At 41.1% G+C, this 22,103-nt stretch overlaps 1 protein-coding gene across 9 annotated transcripts in view; it reads right to left on the bottom strand.

Annotated features, from left to right (window-relative positions):
- LOC126273053 (centrosomin-like) overlaps positions 1-22,103 on the bottom strand; it is a 420,328-nt gene that overhangs the window by 94,507 nt on the left and 303,718 nt on the right. For all 9 annotated transcript variants that reach the window (XM_049976456.1, XM_049976455.1, XM_049976451.1 and 6 more), the window contains one exon: positions 15,806-16,069. In XM_049976456.1, coding sequence (XP_049832413.1) covers positions 15,806-16,069 — 264 coding nt within the window. The remainder of the gene's footprint in view (positions 1-15,805; positions 16,070-22,103) is intronic.

Consider the following 22,103-nt stretch of genomic DNA (forward strand, 5'->3'; position numbering starts at 1 on the left):
AGCCACAGCAAGGGCCGTCTGGCATGGCGGCCATTGCTGAGAGTTCCGATGCTCCAGGACGACAAGCAACCACTCCTAGGCTTACATGAGGAGGTCACAGCTCAGGTATCAGACGTGTGATCCCTGTGTTTTCAGGGGGCTCAACCAAAAGGGTACATAGCGACCCCACCACACGGGCTGGCTACCGTGCTGGCTATGGACCCTAGCGTCAAACAACGACGTAAAGGAAACGATGGAATCAATGATGATGGCACACGCCGGAGACACTAGGTAAGGTGCTCTTCCCCAAATGGCTCACACTACGGAAGAAAATTTAGTGATGGAGGTCAAACCCCAGAGGGGACCAGAGAATACCAAAAGGATGAAGGAATTACAGAACAAGGCCGAATTGCAAGGTCAACAGAACCAGGAGAATAGCAGGGCCAACATAAGGAAGGACACCATAAGTAGGGACACCAAGAGAGGGAGAGGAGAGGTCGGAGGGAAGGATGAAGGACAGGAAAGGAGGGGAAGGGAAAGAAATGCAGCCCGGAAAAAGAAGGAAGGCTGCAATAGCTCGGGGCCCCGTGCTCGCCACGCACGTACTCACGAAAGGACCGCGAGCCCCCTGGGGGGAAGATGGCCTGTTGGGGTGAGTAGGACCAGGTGAACAAATGGTGTAGAAGTTGTTGAGGTTCTGAAGGAATGTGTATATGGTGTCCTCACCTTCAATCCGGATAGCAAAGATGTCATCAATGAATCTGAACCAGGTGAGGGGTTTAGGATTCTGGGTTTTCAGTAAGGATTCCTCTAGATTGCTCATGAATAGGTTGGCATAGGATGGTGCCCATACTTGTACCCCGGATATGTTTGTACATAATCCCTTCCAAGGAGAAGTTATTGTGGGTGAGGATATAGTTGGTCATGGTGACTAGGAATGAGGTTGAGTTGGTTTGGAGTCAGTAGGGCATCTGGACAGGTAGTTTCTGATAGCAATAAGGCTAGGAATGTTAGTGCACAGGGAGGTGGCATCAATAGTAACGATGGTAATGATATTTAGTTTGTGGGGCACTCAACTGCACGGTTATCAGCACCCGTACAAATTCCCAACCTTTGCTCAGTCCAATCTCGCCAATTTCATGAATGATGATTAAATGATGAGGACAACACAAACGCACAATCACCTTGTGCAGGTGAAAATCCCTGACCCTGCCGGGAATAGTAGTAACGAGCAGGGCACCGTGTGGTAAAGTGACAGGAACTGTGGAGAGTGGGTGGAGGAAACTGTTGGTATCTTTTATATAAGAAGATAGGTGCCAGGAAATAGGGTGAAGGTGTTAGTCTATTTCAGCAGATATTCTCTCAGTGGAGAGACAGTAACTGGCCACAATGGGGTGTCCTGGGTGCTTGAGATTATGGAATTTAGGAAGCATGTAGAAAGTGGGAGTGTGGGGGGAGTGGTAGTGGTAAGTAGAGAGATGGACTCTGGGGAGAGGTTATGGAATGGGCCTAAGGATTTAAGTAGTGAATTGAGATCCTGCTGGATTACTGGAATGGGGTCACTGTGGCAAGGTTTGTAAGTGGGAGTATCTGTAAACTGACGGAGTCCTTCCACCACATAACCCATGCGGTTCAAAACAACAGTGGTGGAGCCTTTGTCTGCAGGTAGGATTATAAGGTCGGAATCAGGTTTTAGATGGAGGCCTGCAGTTCTTTCTGTGGATTTAAGGTTAGTTTGCATGTTGAGGGATTTGAGGAATGATGCTGAGGCAAGGTTCGAGGTTAAGAAACCCTAGCAAGTTAATAGGGTGTGGTTTGGAGGTGGTGCGGGTGTATCACAGTTGGATAGAGGAGTGAACTGAGTTAGGCAAGGTTCAATATTGGTCTTAGGTCGAGTCTGATTGATCGGGTTGGTGGCAAAAAAGTGTTTCCACTGTAGGAACCAGGTGAAGGTCTTTAACCAGTTTTGCATGGCTGAATGAGGGAGTGCGGCGAAAGGTGAGGCCTTTGGAAAGAACTGATATTTCTGTGGGACTAAGGCTTCTGGAGGAAAGGTTCATTACTGTGTTGCGAGCCTGTTTAGGTTCTGGGTTCTGTGTGGTGGTGGGAGTGAGTTTTGGAGGGTGGGGTAAGTGTAGTAGGTCTGCGAGACAGGGTTAGTCAGCTATGAGGGGACATGGGGGAGGTTTGGAGGTGGTTGTTGAAGTGGTGGACAGTGGTACTCCGAGGTGGGAATAGGAAGTGAACACGATAGAGAGACTTTTGAGGTGGTGTTTTGCATGTTGCTCAAGTTCCTGCAGGGCAAGAGTTTCAGTGTGTGTTATGGGTTCCAGGAATTTGGGATAACATAGCAGGAGAACTTTGCGAATGGAGAGAAGGTACTTCAAAGAGGCTTGAGCTTGGTTGATATGGTTCTGCAGGACTACATTGGTGATGGTTATGGATTGACAGAATCAGAACAGGTGGAGGTCAATGTGGAAGGAGGGGTGGCAACCAAAGATAAGTAATTTGATGGTAAGGCCATCAGGTGGGATTTCACGAGAGAAGCAGCAACGCAGGAACAGTTTGTGGGACTGGGATCTGGCTAGGGATAAGGAAACTTTTCTGTATTGATGCAGATGGAAGGAACAAGGATCCACGGTGGTGTAAAACATGCGAAAAAAATTTGGTAAAAAGGTAGAATTACGACTGAAAAATTACGCAAAAAATATACCCAAATTTAAGACGATGATAGCGGAAAGCGAAAACTCACTAAAATTGGCGAGAAGTCACAAGGATCACACTAGAGAATAGCTAATAATTAATAAATATATGTATATAACTGTGGGTAGTAAGTTTGAGGGCGGATAAGCATGAAGAAGGGGGACAGAAGATGTGGAAAGAAAGATTTACAAGCATAATGAGTGCATACAGGAACAATAGTAATCCTTACTGTTGCTTCAGTGGATAAGTCATTTATCGTCTTCTGAAGTTTGAGACGTTATTCAGTTCTCTAAAGAACACAGGAGGTTATTTCATGGTTAGGTTCCAGCTACTAAGGAGGACTTTGAGAAAGTGGCTGAATGATGAAGTGGTACAGAAAGACTTTTGCTCTTTAGGGAGAAGGTGTTTCTGTCACGTCATTCAGATAAGAGTAAGGGTTAAGAGAGATACACGGGATGGTGTTTGTCCACACAAGACAGTGTAGGAAAGACATTGGTATGGAAATCTCTGTTGTTGTCCACACGCAGCCAGGATAGCTGTGCATATGATGGTGAAAATCATAAGAGAATTGAACACCATAGATACATTTAACACACTCATTCATTATGAGTTCCTGTAGTCGTGAGCTTTCATGAGAGAGGCCCTGCAGGACAAAGTCGCTGTCATCGAGTGTTGTGTAAGTGTTTGTGCACGTTTGTTTTTTGGTTTAGAGGGAAGAGCCTTTTTATTTTTGTAGGGCATGGAGAGATGCTGATGCCTCCTTGCACCCGAGGTCGAGGTTACATTCTCAGTCCAATGGGACTCTTATCCAATTCCACACAGAGTATAGCTCTTAAGCAGTGTAGGTTACTGAAACAGAAAACTGTGTCCAGTTGTTATGAGGAAGACTATGTCACACCCATCTAAAAATAGGGTAGCAGAGGTGATGCCAAAACTACCATCCAGTTATCATCGACATCCCTCTGTTGTACCACACTGGAACACATTCTGAAATTAAACAAAATGAGGTCTTGTAACAATGGTCTCTTTCATGCCAACCAGCACAAATTCCGAAAACACTGGTCACGTAAATCCAACTCATGTTTTCTTCACATGATATCCTGAAACTCAGTTCAAGGCTATCAAGCAGATGCTCTATTTTCTGATTTTGGAAAAGCATTCGACTCTATACAACTCCAAGGCTTATTATGATAGTATGATTATATATGCTATCACAACAAAATTTGTGGGTTAACAATTACTTGCAAGGAGAGGACCCCAGTGGTGGGACTGAATTTCTGAAATCTTCTATATGGCGATGTGAGTTAAAGTCCAGGGTATCACACACTGCAACCATTCGCCCTGATGGTCCCTTGTTTGCAACTAATTTTTATATATACAGGGTGGTCCATTGATAGTGACCGGGCCAAATATCTCACGAAGTAAGTGTCAAATGAAAAAAAAAATACAAAGAACAAAACTTGTCTAGCTTGAAGGGGGAAACCAGATGGCACTATGGTTGGCCCGCTAGATGGCACTGCCATAGGTCAAACGCTTATCAACTGCGTTTTTTAAATAGCAACCCCCATTTTTTATTAAATATTCGTGTAGTATGTAAAGAAATATGAATGTTTCAGTTGGACCACTTTTTTTTGCTTTGTGATAGATGGCACTGTAATAGTCACAAACGTATAAGTACTTGGTATCACGCAACATTCCGCCAGTGCGGACGGTATTTACTTCGTGATACATTACCCATGTTAAAATTGACCATTTACCAATTGTAGAAAAGGTCAATATCGTGTTGATGCATGGACATTGTGATCAAAATGCCCAACAGGCATGTGCTATGTATGCTGCTCGGTATCCTGGACGACATCATCCAAGTGTCCAGACTGTTCGCCGGATAGTTACATTATTTAAGGAAACAGGAAGTGTTCAGCCACATGTGAAACATCAACCATGAATTGCAACAAATGATGATGTCCAAGTAGGTGTTTTAGTTGCTGTCATGGCTAATCCGCACATCAGCAGCAGACAAATTGCGCGAGGATCAGGAATCGCGAAAATGTCAGTGTTGAGAATGCTACATCAACATTGATTGAGCTCGTACCATATTTCTATGCACCAGGAATTGCATGGCGACAATTTAGAACGTCGTGTACAGTTCTGCCACTGGGCACAAGAGAAATTATGGGACGATGACAGATTTTTTGCACACGTTCTGTTTAGCGACAAAGTGTCATTCACCAACAGTGGTAATGTAAACCAGCATAATATGCAGTATTGGGCAACGGAAAATCCACGATGGCTGCACCAAGTGGAACATTAGCACCCTTGGCGAGTTAGTGTATGGTGCGGCATTATGAGAGGAAGGATAATTGGCCCCCATTTTATCGATGGCAATCTAAATGGTGCAATGTATGCTAATTTCCTACGTAATGTTCTACCAATGTTACTACAAGATGTTTCACTGCATGACAGAATGGCAATGTACTTTCAACACGATCGATGTCTGGCACATAGCTCACGTGCTGTTGAAGCGGTATTGAATAGCATATTTTATGACAGGTGGATTGGTCATCGAAGAACCATACCATGGCCCGCACGTTCACCGGATCTGACGTTCCCGGATTTCTTTCTGTGGGGAAAGTTTAAGAATATTTGCTATCGTGATCCACCGACAACACCTGACAGTATGAGTCAGCGAATTGTCAATGCATGTGCGAACATTACGGAAGGCGAACACTCGCTGTTTAGAGGAATGTCTTTACACATACTGCCAAATGCATTGAGGTTGACGGACATCATTTTGAGCATTTATTGCATTAATGTGATATTTACAGATAATCATGCTGTAAAAGCATGCATTCTCAAAAACTATAAGTTCACAAAGGTACATGTATCACATTGGAACAACCGAAACAAAATGTTCAAACTTATCTACATTCTGAATTTTAATTCGAGAAACCTACCTGTTACCAACTGTTTGTCTAAAATTGTGAGCGATATGTTTGTGACTATTACTGCGACATCTATCACAAAGCGAAAAAAGTGGTCCAACTAAAACATTCATATTTCTTTACGTACTACACAAATATGTAATAAAAACCCAGCAGCAGGCCAACAACAGCGCCATCTGGTTTCCCCTTTCAAGCTAGACGAGTTTCGTTGTTTGTAGTTTTTTCGTTTGACGCTTATTTCGTGAGATATTTGGCCCGGTCACTATCAATGGACCACCCTATATCTCACACACAGAATCTCGCATAATGCCCTATAGTCCCCCCCCCCTCCCTCCCTCCCTCCACACCTCTTTGGGGTGGGATGGGGAGAAGCAATGTCTTTCAGCAAAAATCACACAGGAAAGGAAAAAAGGGAATTTAACATGTTGGGGCTCAAATCAAATTATGGGCTTTGAAATTTCTTATTGTTAACTCTTTAGGGGAATGACTTTGGTCATTGTTTATACTAAATGAATGGGGTTAAATTTAATTTTTTATTGCTATTCTTTTGTCACATCATTTTAATCGCTATTAAATTTTTCATCTGCCCTCAATCTCTTTTCCATTCATTTTTTTTTTCCACTTGGCATTTAGTTTTTTTTTATTCATCTATAATAATATTTAAACATGGGCAGGATTGTTTTTCTTCGTGGCAAAGTGATATTTCCAGCAGAGACTACGAGTGTAGGACAGTAAATCTTTGACAAGGGCAGTTTGGTTGAACCTGGGAGTGGGGTTGAAGGTAGACTGGGTCTGTGTGCAATGAGAATTTGAATCTACTGATGTATCAGTTAAAAACAGAAAACAAAATTCATATTGACTATGTAATGGTGTTAAAAATGTATTTTTCATTAAAAGATGTACATTTTTTTGGATGGTAGTCGTCGTACAAACATTTAAAACAAATTCTTATTCCATTATGGAGAATTTTGCACAGAGCACAAGTTAATCATAGCTAGCACTTGGTTCAAGAATCATGAAAGAAGGTTGTATACATGGAACAACCCTGGATGTACCTAAATGTTTCAGATAGATTATATAATGGTAAGACAGAGATTTAGGAACCAGGTTTTAAATTGTAAGACATTTCCAGGGGCAGATGTGGACTCTGACCACAATCGATTGGTTATGACCTGTAGATTAAAACTGAAGAAACTGCAAAAAGGGTGGGAATTTAAGGAGATAGGACCTGGATAAACTGAAAGAACGAGAGGTTGTACAGAGTTTCAGGGAGAGCATGAGGGAACAATTGACAGGAATGGGGGAAAGAAATACAGTAGAAGAAGAATGGGAAGCTTTGAGGGACAAAGTAGTGAAGGCAGCAGAGGATCAAGTAGGTAAAAAGACGAGGGCTAGTAGAAATCCTTGGGTAACAGAAGAAATATTGGATTTAATTGATGAATGGAGAAAATATAAAAATGCAGTAAATGAAGCAGGCAAAAAGGAATACAAACATCTCAAAAATGAGATCGACAGGAAGTGTAAAATGGCTAAGCAGGGATGGCTAGAGGACAAATGTAAGGAGTTAGAGGCTTATCTCACAAGAGGTAAGATAGATACTGCCTACAGGAAAATTAAAGAGACCTTTGGAGAAAAGAGAGCCACTTGTATGAACATCAAGAGCTCAGATGGAAACCCAGTTCTAAGCAAAGAAGGGAAAGCAGAAAGGTGGAGGGAGTATATAGAGGGTCTATACAAGGGCGATGTACTTGAGTACAATATTATGGAAATAGAAGAGGATGTAGATGAAGATGAAATGGGAGATACAATACTGCGTGAAGAGTTTGACAGAGCACTGAAAGACCTGAATCGAAAAAAGGCCCCCGGAGTAGACAACATTCCATTAGAACTACTGACGGCCTTGGGAGAGCCAGTCCTGACAAAACTCTACCAGCTGGTGAGCAAGATGTATGAGACATGCGAAATACCCTCAGACTTCAAGAAGAATATAATAATTCCAATCCCAAAGAAAGCAGGTGTTGACAGATGTGAAAATTACCAAACTATCAGTTTAATAAGTCACAGCTGCAAAATACTAACGCGAATTCTTACAGACAAATGGAAGAACTAGTAGAAGCCAACCTCAGGGAAGATCAGTTTTGATTCCGAAGAAATATTGGAACACGAGAGGCAATACTCACCCTACGATTTATCTTAGAAGAAAGATTAAGGAAAGGCAAATCTACGTTTCTAGCATTTGTAGACTTAGAGAAAGCTTTTGACAATGTTGACTGAATACCCTCTTTCGAATTCTGAAGGTGGCAGGGGTAAAATACAGGGAGCGAAAGGCTGTTTACAATTTGTACAGAAACCAGATGGCAGTTACAAGAGTCGAGGGGCGTGAAAGGGAAACAGTGGTTGGGTAGGGAGTGAGACAGGGTTGTAGCCTCTCCCCGATGTTATTCATTGAGCAAACAGTAAAGGAAACAAAAGAAAAATTCGGAGTAGGTATTAAAATCCATGGAGAAGAAATAAAAACTTTGAGGTTTGCCGATGACATCGTAATTCTGTCAGAGACAGCAAAGGACTTGGAAGAGCAGTTGAATGGAATGGATAGTGTCTTGAAAGGAGGATATGAGATGAACATCAACAAAAGCAAAACGAGGATAGTGGAATGTAGTCGAATTAAGTCAGGTGATGCTGAGGGAATTAGATTAGGAAATGAAACACTTAAAGTAGTAAAGGAGTTTTGCTATTTGGGGAGTAAAATAATTGATGATGGTCTAAGTAGAGAGGATATAAAATGTAGACTGGCAATGGCGAGGAAAGAATTTCTGAAAAAGAGAAATTTGTTAACATCGAGTATAGATTTAAGTGTCAGGAAGTTATTTCTGAAAGTATTTGTATAGAGTGTAGCCATGTATGGAAGTGAATCATGGACGATAAATAGTTTGGACAAGAAGAGAATAGAAGCTTTCAAAATGTGGTGCTACAGAAGAATGCTGAAGATTAGATGGGTAGATCACATAACTAATGAGAAGGTATTGAATAAAGTTTGGGCGAAGAGGAGCTTGTGGCACAACTTGACTAGAAGAAGGGATCAGTTGGTAGGACATATTCTGAGGCATCAAGGGATCACCAATTTGGTATTGGAGGGCAGCGTAGAGGGTAAAAATCGTAGAGGGAGACCACGAGATGAATACACCAAGCAGATTCAGAAGGATGTAGGTTGTAGTAGGTACTGGGAGATGAAGAAGCTTGCACAGGATAGAGTAGCATGGAGAGTCTGAGGACTGAAGACCACAACAACAACATATGGACAAAGTACCAAATTTACCTGAATCTAAGTCGCACTCAAATCCGAACTACACCCGAGAAATGAGACTCTAAACTCGGGGAAGAAGAATAATGAACAAAGACTGGGTTCGATTGATAATCTTAGCAGCAAGGTTATTTTTTAGATTAATGTACTATTCGAAAAGACATAACTTGTCTACACTGAATTTATAGTATAGATGATTTTTAAATAAATACGAAAGTCAGCTGCCTTGCTTAGTTTCTGATGCTGTCACTATTCAGCATAAGAATAATATGAATATGGCTATGTTGACATAAATTGTCAACAAACGTCTGCCAACTGTGTTTTGATAGTAGATTTATTTGTAGAGATCCAGCAATGCTGTAAAAAAGGTGACACTGAGCTGACCGGTACCCCAAGCAAACCTGAAGTGCGATTAGCACTTTTTTGTACAAAACAAGTGGCTTACTTCTTGAATTTGGCACTACAATGAAAGCGGGTCATTGTTCACTATCATCATCATTTCATAAAATTAAACAAAAGAAAATGTGAGAATGAGCCATAGTTTACCAACTCTTTGGGTCATTCCACGTGAAGTGTCCTACGGCTAACAGCTCAACCCATCTGCAATTCTGATGAAATTTGTAAAGGATGTACCTGAGGGTCCTACATGAAATTACACAAAGTTTCAGGCTCACCTGTAACTTGGTTGAGGTGCTAGAGCCATTTTCGTGAAGACCACTTTTTACAGAGACCGAAAAGTCGTGAAGAAATTGTCAAGTTTGGCATTTCACTGTTCCTAATGTAAAAGAGCTAGACTCCTGCTTCTGGGTATAGTGGTACAACTAACTTTGTGTGCTCTAAACACAAATGTTCCAAGTAGAGTTCAGAAAGCAATGCATTTGGCATAATCTCAGTTCAAAGTGGGCAATGAATCATGGTGAGAGATATTTTCCCCATAGTTTATTGAGCCATAAGTAATGGAGAAAGTGTGCTATGGACCTGGTCTTTTGCCAAACTGGTGTCTGTCTGGGTGTTTAGTATATCGCAAATTTTGTCCTGGCTTGTGTGTTTAATTACTGTGCTACCATCCCGCAAATTTACTAAAAGACATGAATGTATCAAAATATACCCATGTTCAAAGTCATGTATCTCACAATGGGCACCTACCACATTACATTCATTTACACCATTCAACAGAGCACATTTCATTCTATTAGAAAAACTTATTTTCATTTGGGTGTGTCTTTGGGTAATGTGAAAAATGTCACCTAAAATTTTGAATTTTGTTGATTATGTCTTCATTGTTTAAATATTCATTTTGCTGTTTGTTCGGTGATTTTAAACCTGTTTGTGACAGGTTCATCGCTAAATTTAACCATTTAACTGTACTAGAGACTGCTACATAATTTTTGGAAAGCTGAATGATTATTAATTTTATTTATTTTCTTTATTTAGGAGTCGACAATGTGATTTTAATATCTGAAGCATATCAAGTTGTTGCTGAAATGGAAGAACAAGATCAAGTTAATGTATGCAGTTTTGGAAATACTGATTCCCCATGCAATTTAATGACATACAGTGGCTTAAAACGACTGAAAGCTGTAAAGCAACTTTCCTTAGAAGAAGAAGAATTACTTACTAGATGGAGTGGTTTACATGCTACTCAAAATACTTAACTATGCCTCCATCATGAAGCTTTACTCCTAAGAAGATTTGAATTTTTGCAAAGATCATGCTGCAACCCATTTGGCAAGAAAAATCACACTGCATGAAAAAGCTTGCGTTCAATCAACACAGAAACTGCTGACGTACTAAAAAGGATAACCATGTCTGATGTTAAACCAGGCCAAAAAATGTGCCCTTCCTGTAGAAAAGAATTTGATACACTGAAAAATTCACAAACGGACGTTACATATCAGTCAGATGGAGCTGATGAGGCTAATGTTGGTCACAATTTGAATATAATTGAAACATCTGTTGGAATATCACCATTAAAATTTCAACAAATTGGTGCAAGGGATACAGAAGGATATGCAAAGAAGAAAATACATCAAGTTGAAGGTGCATTTATTAAGAAAATTGCATAAGTGGGAGGACTTGATCCTGGTGAATTGGAGCAACCATCCACAAGCAAGAAAGCAAGCAAGCAATGCTTGACTTGTTCAAATTACATTAAGCTGATCCAAGAATTTAAAGAAAAATTACATACATCAAATAATAACGAGAAAATTCAAATTTTGACCTTAGTTCCCCAACGCTGGTCTATCAAAAAGACTATGGAAGAATTGTGTGTTTCAGAAAGTATTATAAGGAATGCTAGAAAGTAAAAAGCTGAACAGGGAATATTGGCACAGCTCAAAGGTAAACGTGGGAGAAAGCTTCCTGAGGACGTGAAGGCAAGAGTCACAGAACATTTTTATGATTAAGAGTTTAGTCAGATTTGTCAAGGAAAAAAGGACTGTGTTACTGTTCGGATAGATGGAGAAAATCCTACAAAAAAACGAAATATTTATTACTAAGCAACTTAAAAGAAATGTTTGTTGCATACCACAATAAAAGTGGACCGGAAACTGGATTTTCCAAATTTTGTGAATTAAGGCCAAAGTGATGTGTGACTGTAGGCACAGCTAGTTCACATTTAGTTTGTCTCTGCACGATACATCAAAATGTGAAACTAATGTTGGCACATAGCCCAATAAAAGATTACAAAATTTTACTGAGCAAAATTGTCTGTAATTTGCAAACAAAGGATTGCATGCTTCATCGCTGTGAAGTATGTCCAGGAACAGAAGCTCTAAATGATTATTTGGAAAGCACTTTTGCACATATTGATCCTGAGGATACAATTCAGTTCAAATAATGGACTCAACGCTGATAGAGATACACTTGAAACAAGAGAAATGGCAGTTGAAGAAGTCATTGAACTATTAGTTGGCCCTTTCTAACTCACCACTACATTGCAAAGCATCAGAGCAAGCATTTGCAGTTCACTAACAAAGGTCTGAAACTAGGAGAATTGATTATATTAATGGGTTATATTAATGGATTTCGCAGAAAATTACTCCTTTATTGTCCAAGACACAGGGCAGAGATTCCATTTGGAAAATAGTCAAGCTACAATACATCTATTTGTCACTTACTACAAAGGTAATGAAGACCCAAAGAGTGTCAGCTACTGCATAATCAGTGATTGCCTCTGACATCACCGAGTTGCAGTGCATGTGTTTTTAACGGACTTGATCAAATCCCTTAAGTGCATTTTTAAATACATTAAGCATATTCATTATTTCAGCGATGGATCTGCAGCACAGTACAAAAATTTTAAGAGCTTCCAAAATTTCTCCCACCATCAAACAGATTTTGGAATTACTGTAGAATGGATTTTTTCTGAACAAGCCATGGGAAGTCAGCATGGTGGCACAGTTAAGCATTTATCAGCAACACCCAATTGACAACCTAATATTAACATCTACTTATCTGTTTGAAAAAAAAAGTTCATGGCATTAAATTTATTTATATTAAAAAAGAAATTATTGAAGATGCAAAATTAATCAAGAGAAACGTTTTGAAGCTGGATGTACAGTGTCTGGTACAAGAGATCATCACCATTTTGTGTCAATTGATGAAAAGCAATTTAAGATTCACAGAGTATTAAATGATACATTGTCCTTTACAGCAAATGTTAACAGACATGCTAAAGTTGGTACTAAACATGTTGCCATTAATGATGTACAGCCAGACCAGTATGTTGCTTGCATTTATGATGGAAATTGGTGGATAGGAAATATCTGTGAAGTTTCATGTGAAGAAAAATATGCCTTGATTAATTTCATGCATCCTCATGGAGTTTCTCAATCATTTCATTGGCCTACTAGAAGAGACATATGTTGGATCCCAGAACAACAGATAATTGCAGTCATACCACTCCCAGCTGCTTCAATGATGGGGCGGCAATACAGTCTGTCGGAAGCAATAGTTTGGGACATCAGCAAAAATTTGAAACATTTAACAATTGAATTATGTATTACTGCTTGGGAACCACAGAGGTCCAAAAAGGGTTTGTGAACCTGCTAGATACCCACATTCAGACTTGGGAACCTGCTAGACACCCATTTTCAGGCTTCTAGACACCCACTTTCAGGCTTGGGAACTTGCAGTAAAGAAACCCACCCGTGGCTGACGTTGCATGACTATTGGGCATGGCTCCTTGGTGATGGGGTTACCAGTCTTTAGATTGGTAGTGGCAAAGCCACCATGGACCAACACATGGATTTTCCGAATTACCAAGAAAGTCAATAGTTTAAGCGAATTTTTTGCCCTTACCCAAAGAGACACCAAAATGAAAATAAGTTTTTCTAATAGAAGGAAGTGTGATCTGTTGAATGGCGTTAATGAAAGTAATGTGGTAGGTGCCCATTTTGAGATACATGACTTTGAACACAGGTATATTCTGATACATTCATGTTTTTTAGCAAATTTACAGGATGGTAGCACAGTAATTAAACACACAAGCCAGGCCAAAATTTGTGATATACTAAACATCCAGACAGACACCAGTTTGGCAAAAGACCGGGTCCATGGTGCACTTTCTCCACTAATTATGCCTAGTTGAACTACGGGGCAAATTTCTCGCGACACGATTTGTTGCCCACTTTGAACTGAGGTTATGCCAAATGCATTGCTTTCTGACCTCTACTTGGAGCATTGGTGTTTAGAGCACACAAAGTTGTACCACTATACCCAGAATCTTTTACATTGGGAACAGTGGAATGCCAAACTTGATGATTTCTTCACGGCTTTACGGTCTCTGTAAAAGTGGTCTTCACGAAAATGGCTCTAGCACCTCAACCAAGTTACAGGTTAGCCTGAAAATTTGCGAAGTTCATGTAGGCCCTCAGGTATATCTTGTACAAATTTCATCAAAATTGAAGATGGTCGAGCTGGGATCATCATCTAAACTGGGACACTTGACATGAAATGACACCTCATGCAAGAATCCTGAAGTCTTTTTGCACTGTTTGGTATTTTGCAAAGAAATTTACCTTTGTGGCAATGAATATTTGAAAGACTGCTACATTCAAAGGTGAGCAGTACTGAATTTCTATTTCCTTTGTTGGATAACATTACAGTTCAAGAATCGAAACTAAGAGAGAGGGGAAAAAAAGTAGATTGATCTTTTAACCTTTTTTGTATATTAAACAACAGAAAATCCAGGATCAAATGTAACATCTTTACTAGCACAGGAGTTTTGGAACCACTATGTGTCTGCCTGCCTAGTGCTGCTTCTACTTGGTGGTGTAAGTTAGTTTTGGTGGCTCCCAACAGCATTTTTGAGAACTTATGTGTGTTTTGCACTCTGTTCTAAGCTGCATGCTGTCTTTTGGATACTGGAGAAGAAGTGCGGCTTAGGGCCTATTACATTCAGTAATGCCGATGAATATTTAAACAATGAAGACTATCAATAAATGCAAGTTCAAGTCAAATTAGGACATAAATAATTAATTCAATAAATTCAATAAAATCAACAAAAAATACAGGATGATAAAATGGAAGAAATTAAACTGAAGTTAACACACAAAAATAATTAAAATCACATGTACAAAGATTCCAAGTGGAAACAGAGTGATACGAAGGAAAATGAGAGCAAATGAAACAATTAATACGATGATTAAAATGACATGACAGTGCAACAGAAATTTAAAAAGTACATTTAACCCAATAAATTGAATAAAAATAAAAATTTTCCAAATCACTTGGAAGGATTCAAACCCACAATCTGTTGCATGCTAGAGCTGTACATTAACCATCATGCTTTGCAACCGGCCTGCTGAATGTTCCTTTTTTCAAAGCTGTAGAGCATAACATGGAATTCCAAAATTTGTCTTCAGCGATTCCTCGCAAACGAGGCTCCACCAGGATGAATAGCTGCAAGGTACGATACCTTGGACCTTAACCTATATCACAAAATAGACTATTTGAAAAAGTTGATCCAAGAGACAACAATGGTAACCTTAGACTTTTTGCAAATCATAAAGTTAATTATAATGGAGCAGTATATGAGGAAGTGCAAATATTTGGATCTTGGCAACTTGCTTGAAATGTTCAGAAATTTAAAACTGTAAACCTCACAAAACGCAGAAAAGTAGTATTTTATGCCTACAGTATGAACATGTTAAAATTCAAATCGATTAGCTTGAAATTATCTGGGTGGACAATTCTGCAGCTATGGAATGGAATGACCTATCTGTTACATTGTAGGTATAGCAGGCGGAGCACTTTGGTTCACTAGTAGTCAACTTACACAATACATTGCAATCATCTCTGTACAATGCTCAACAGTGTGTGGCCATGCCAAAATATCGGGGGTACAGTACATATACAAAATAAAACAGCACAAATGTTCACAGGTATGTTTGGTCTTTGGAGACTGTTACAGAAATATTGAAAACCTGAAATGACAGACTGCTAATCATCCAAAAAAAGTCAACTTAGAAACATCCAAAAAGTAGTATTAAGTAATGAATTTAGGAATATACTGCAACATTCTATGCATCACTCACTCAGGACAGCTAAGGCATGACACTGTTAGATTACTTACAGTGTGCAGAGAGGTATTTAAGCAACATTCTTTCCACATTCTAGAGGAATAGGAAAAAACTGCAGTATTGAGGCACAACAGGGAATATCTTCCACCATGAAGTTCACAGTGGTTTGCAGAGTATGAATGTAGAGAGCTGGAGCATATCAGTAAGCAGAAAAAGATATAAACATAGGTGTACATCTGACCCTCTATGACACACGCAGCAAAAATAAGGGCACTTTTGCAAATATGCAAACTGATATGTACATGTTTTTAAATGCAATTTAAATTATAGAGCAATTACATATGTAATTTACTTACATGTACTTTCATATCCTCATTCCTGGAACCTAGCATCTCTTCAAGGGACCGAACTTTTTGTTTGAGCTCAGCTATACCCCTATCCTTATGCCCTAGCTCTTCTATTAACTCTTTAAGTTTACAGTCACGTTCTTCGATTTCCAGTTTCAGATTGTCATACAGTTTACTTGTATGATTAGTTTCCCTATGTGCTTCTTGAAGTGCCACTTCCAAATGATTAGCACGTTCCCTTTCATCCTCCAGGCTGCATTCAAGTTGATGTTTCTGGGAAAAAAAAGAACAGTTTTATTTCAAATATAATACATGAACAAAATTTCTGACTGTACCATAATGAACAGCTTTGCACAATCAACAAAAACATGTAACAAATAATGTAAAACCAAAATTTATTTCCAGCAGTCAAGGTAACCAGACAAGTCACAACAGGTGCCATTCTTTTAAATTTTACTCCACAAAATATAGAAATCTTGGCACAAATCTATTTTGAGAGCTCTTATTGCAAATAAAGAAGAAAGCTTTATGCACCAAAGATGTATGTTTCTATTCCCTTCCCCTCTTTCCTCTTTATCCCTTTTTGTGGACGTTAACACGCATCATTTATGCAGCAATCCACAGTTACTGAAAAGCTCGCATGCTCATACATATATTCTTTCATTTAGTTCTGAATCATGGCACCATCTTTAATACTAGCATATGCAGTATCAGGAAATGTGCCTTTATCTGTAGCTTCCAAACAACTAACAACTTTCAGGAGGAACATTAAGGTTTCAGAATTTTTAGCTATGCAAAACAAGTAGTCTGTCTTTCCATATTCATTCAAATTAGACATGAAAGATACTGGTAAGCGGTAAAAAATTTCTACAGTTGAACATCTCCTTCTATCCTGTACTACACACAGGCTGCCTGATGGTGCAGAAACTATTAGGGTCATACACTCCCACATCAAAATGGCAGAACACAAAGACAAAGAGAAGAGTTCAAAATGACTACATGTTAATCCCAGTCAACAAAAGACAAGACCACTAAAAACACGGACACAGACAAAGATCTAAAATATGCCATAAAGAAACGGAGGTCATGAACTAAAAATTAAATGGCCTTCACCATATTGCTATGATGGATAAAAAATAAACAATTGAGTGTTTGCCATCTAGGTTATTGGCCGTTTTAACAAACACAAATGAATCTTAAGGAGTTAGAAAAAGGGCATTCCTTCAGGAAATGGTGGACTGTCAGATGTTGAGCGCAATGAGTACAAAGTGGTGATGGAGCACCACTTAACAAATGGAAATGACTAAAAAGACTGTGCCCAATCTGCAACCTAGCTAAAATGATCTCCTCCTGATCAGATGGCCAAGAGGAGTCGTCCAAGCTACCGGAAGAGCCTTAATAACCCAGAGGTTGTTCCCATGAATGCAGGACCAGTACTGATGCCAAAGTGACACCACCTGCTGACAGATGGCAACAACGAGACATTGGAGGGAATCTAAGAACTAGTGGGCTGATGTACGAGAACTGCAGCCACATCAGCAGCTACACTTCCTGTCAGAACAACATAACCAGAAACCCACATAAACATCACAGTGGCTCTTTCAAGAGTGATCAAGTGACAGCTTTCCTGGACGTGTTGCACTAGGGGATGGACGGTGTGCAGCAGACGCTTTGACGGACACTGAAGTAGTCAGAGCAAATGACAATTGGAAAGCCTGTGTTGCTGGAGGTAGGGCGTGGCCTGATACAGAGTGAATAGCTCTGCTGTAAATACTGAGCAGGGTCAATCCAAATGAAGTGGTCCAATAAAATTTAAGTTGGTTGCTTGACCATTTTTAAATATTTTAATTTTTTATATGTGACTGCCCTATATTTGAGAAGTTCAAAACAGTTTTTAGAATACATTTACCTTTCACCATCACTGAATGGCATCCATTTCCACTTTTAAGTGCACGACGATGTTTCAGTTTAGAGACGTTAGCAAAAATGTGAATATCTCTGAACTGGGTTAAGTTACAACATTGCAATTGACATGAATGTTTTTAGAAAAGTGTCCTCTACAACACTGTCTACTACTCAAAATACTCTGCATTAAAAAATAACGAGTCAAAATGACCTCCAAAGTTTGATACCCAAATTTTCAAAAATCCCCTTTTTAGGCCCAAAAATAACAAACAAGGAGGAAAATCTCATTCTGGAAACAAGGAGTGATTTACGACAGTATATTTTTTTCCTGTAGTTAGATTTCATATACTATTAGACCCATTTACAGCAAGAACACTTACAAATGTTTCCTTAATTTTTTATGAATTTTTGAAATTCGAAAATTTTCATGTTTTGTAAAGTTTGGGATTAGTTATCTCAGGAGGCTCTGAATATAAAAATATGATTTTTGCACAGTTTGTACACCTCTGTGATAGCAACATACTGTAAAAATTTTATTCCAATGAAACAATAAACCATTTAAATAGGTAACAGCCAAAGGATCAGTTGTAGAGTAAAGTGAATTATCTCCTCATTTTCAAAAATTCTTATCTTTGTTCATAGTCAGACATCTGCTATCATATAGGTTTACAAACTGTGCAAAAATCATTTTTATATTCAGTCTCACCTGAGATAACTAACCCCAAACGTTACAAAAAATGAAAATTATCAAATTTCAAAAATTCATAAAAAATTAAGGAAACATTCGTAAGTGTTGTTGCTCTATATGAGGCTAGTAGTATATGATATCCAACTATAGAAGAAAAGACACGCTCATAAATCACTCCTTGTCTGTAATTTTTGGGCCTAAAAAGAGGATTTTTGAAAATTTGGATACCAGACTTTGGAGGTCATTTTGACTGGTTATTTTTTAATGTAGAGTATTTTGTGTAATAGCCAATGTTGTAGAGGACAGTTTTCTAAAAACAACCATGTCAATTGCAATGTTGTAACTTAACCCAGTTCAGAGATATTCACATTTTTGCTAACGTCTCTAAACTGAAACATCGTCACATGCTTACAAGTGAAAATGGTTGCCATTCAGTAAAGGCAAAAGGTAAAATTATTTTAAAAACTGTTCTGAGCTTCTCAAATATAGGGCAATCACATACAAAAAATTAAAATATTTAAAAATGGTCAAGCAACCATCACTAGACAACTTCATATGGATTGATCCAGCAGTGTTAGGGAGGCCGATACTGAAAAATGTTGGTGCCAACAGTAGGAACACTGCAGCGCATAAACTAATCATGCTGCCTATGCGAATTCTGCACTCCAGAGAGGCAGTGCCACCAGGAAGAGAGATGGTTAAATAAGGGATCGTTAAATAAGCATGCAAGAACAGAAATTGCGAGTCGCAAGTTTTAAGTCAATCCAAGTCTTGCTAGGGAGTGCCTGCAGAACGTTCGTTGTGTCTTCCAGTAAAGTCGTTGAGTGAGATAGAAGTAGTGTACAATAGAAAGACAGTGCTTAGTCTTCAGTAAAAACATAACAGTGAATACGATTATCATCCACAGACAGAGTCCATCTGCCTAGAGATCTAACTGTGTACCGTTAGTTTAGAACTTTTCTTTGAATAGTACATCATGACAGAAGATTAGTTTCTTCTGAATTCAGTTCAGAAAACATTATTTAGTTTGTGTGCATGAAACTATAGTCATCGCAGGACAGACAGGCTAAACCTGCATTCTACAACTGCTATAAGCGGCATCACCAAAGTTCAGTAAAATATTTTACTATTTACTATTCTGTGTTACTTTCATTGATTTGTGTGTGCGAGCTTGTATACACACTATCCTAAAACCCACATATCCATCCTACCAGAACACCTTTATTAGTCTTTTCAGTGGCAGCGAAATTTTCATCAACGTGGATGCCCCAGCCCACAACAAAAAGGTTGCTCCAGAATGCTATGCTGTAATACCAGGTGTTTATAAGTTACTTATTTATAAGTAACCTTGAATTGTAAAAAAGATAAATGAGTTATAGAAATGTTTGACGCACAACTGACTGCAGTATATATTCAGGTTTTATTTACAAACGTTTAATGAATTTATCTCTTGTAACATGACAACTATCCCATTTGTGATCAACTTCCTGTCAAATACTATGAAGCAGTTCTTTATAATGGGTGGCAACTGCTGGTGCTATCCATTATTGGAGCTCGTCGATGTTTCCCGGAAGCAGAGAAACTAATACTGTCTTTAATGTAGCCCCATATCCTGTCTTAATTGAGATATTAGATAATGTGTAAGTATGTCCAGGTACAATATGCCAGTTACAGTAAACTCGGAAAAAAGAAAGGACCATAGATCATCCTTGTAGATGGGACAGTCGCACGAGGACGCTGCATGGTCACCCTGACAGTTCACGCAACGAGAAGACGGAGGTGGACAGACACCCTCATGGGCGTCCCTGCCACAAGAGACGCATTTAGCCACATTGGAACACGACTGGCAGGTGTGGTTAAAATGCTGACACTGACAGCAGCGCATAGGTGTCGGGACATAGGGGCGAACAGAAATAACCTCATAGCCCACTTTGAAGCGCGACGGCAGCTGAACTCTACGAAGGTCAAGAAAAGTATCCGGGTCAGTACAAGGTAACTGTCGATCTTTTTCATAACCATATGGACAGCCATCACACCCTGCTCAGCGAGGAAAGACTGAATATTCTCGTCAGTCAATTCGTCGAGTGATCTAGTATATAAAACACCATGCGAAGAATACAAAGTGTGGTGAGCCTCCACCTGGACAGGGAACGTGTACAGGAGTGTGGCCCAAATGAGTTTTTGTGCCTGAAAGGTGCTCTCAGTTACCAACAACAAGGTACCATTATGCATCCTGGTACAAGACATGACAGGTCCGGCTACGGCATGTAATACCCTTCTGAATAACGACAGAACTGACAGATGAAAAATCCTTCCCGTCCTCAGATCTAGAAACTATGAGGAACTTTGGGACAGGCGGTAGTACTTTTGTCGCTGGTGGCTGGCAAAGTTTCCGTTTCTGGGCAGCAGTCCAGAGGGGACGGGGGACGAGGACGAGGCAAGGAGGAGGAGGAGGAGGGGACGGCGAGGAGGAGGAGGAGGAGGAGGAGGAGGAGGAGGAGGAGGAATAGGAGGGGACGGCGGAGGCAAGGAGGAGGAGGAGGCAAGGAGGAGGAGGAGGCGAGAAGGAGGAGGAGGCAAGGAGGAGGAGAAGGAGGAGGAGGCAAAGAGGAGGAGAAGGAGGAGGAGGCAAAGAGGAGGAGAAGGAGGAGGAGGCAAAGAGGAGGAGAAGGAGGAGGAGGCACAAGGAGGAGGGGGAGGCGAGGAGGAGGAGGGGGAGGCGAGGAGGAGGAGGGGGAGGCAAGGAGGAGGAGGGGGAGGCAAGGAGGAGGAGGGGGAGGCAAGGAGGAGGAGGGGGAGGCAAGGAGGAGGAGGGGGAGGCAAGGAGGAGGAGGGGGAGGCAAGCAGGAGGAGGGGGAGGCAAGCAGGAGGAGGGGGAGGCAAGCAGGAGGAGGGGGAGGCAAGCAGGAGGAGGGGGAGGCAAGCAGGAGGAGGGGGAGGCAAGCAGGAGGAGGGGGAGGCAAGCAGGAGGAGGGGGAGGCAAGCAGGAGGAGGGGGAGGCAAGCAGGAGGAGGGGGAGGCAAGCAGGAGGAGGGGGAGGCAAGCAGGAGGAGGGGGAGGCAAGCAGGAGGAGGGGGAGGCAAGCAGGAGGAGGGGGAGGCAAGCAGGAGGAGGGGGAGGCAAGCAGGAGGAGGGGGAGGCAAGCAGGAGGAGGGGGAGGCAAGCAGGAGGAGGGGGAGGCAAGCAGGAGGAGGGGGAGGCAAGCAGGAGGAGGGGGAGGCAAGCAGGAGGAGGGGGAGGCAAGCAGGAGGAGGGGGAGGCAAGCAGGAGGAGGGGGAGGCAAGCAGGAGGAGGGGGAGGCAAGCAGGAGGAGGGGGAGGCAAGCAGGAGGAGGGGGAGGCAAGCAGGAGGAGGGGGAGGCAAGCAGGAGGAGGGGGAGGCAAGCAGGAGGAGGGGGAGGCAAGCAGGAGGAGGGGGAGGCAAGCAGGAGGAGGGGGAGGCAAGCAGGAGGAGGGGGAGGCAAGCAGGAGGAGGGGGAGGCAAGCAGGAGGAGGGGGAGGCAAGCAGGAGGAGGGGGAGGCAAGCAGGAGGAGGGGGAGGCAAGCAGGAGGAGGGGGAGGCAAGCAGGAGGACGGGGAGGCAAGCAGGAGGAGGGGGAGGCAAGCAGGAGGAGGGGGAGGCAAGCAGGAGGAGGGGGAGGCAAGCAGGAGGAGGGGGAGGCAAGCAGGAGGAGGGGGAGGCAAGCAGGAGGAGGGGGAGGCAAGCAGGAGGAGG

Source organism: Schistocerca gregaria, chromosome 5 (assembly GCF_023897955.1).
Source record: "Schistocerca gregaria isolate iqSchGreg1 chromosome 5, iqSchGreg1.2, whole genome shotgun sequence".
Lineage (NCBI taxonomy): Eukaryota > Metazoa > Arthropoda > Insecta > Orthoptera > Acrididae > Schistocerca > Schistocerca gregaria.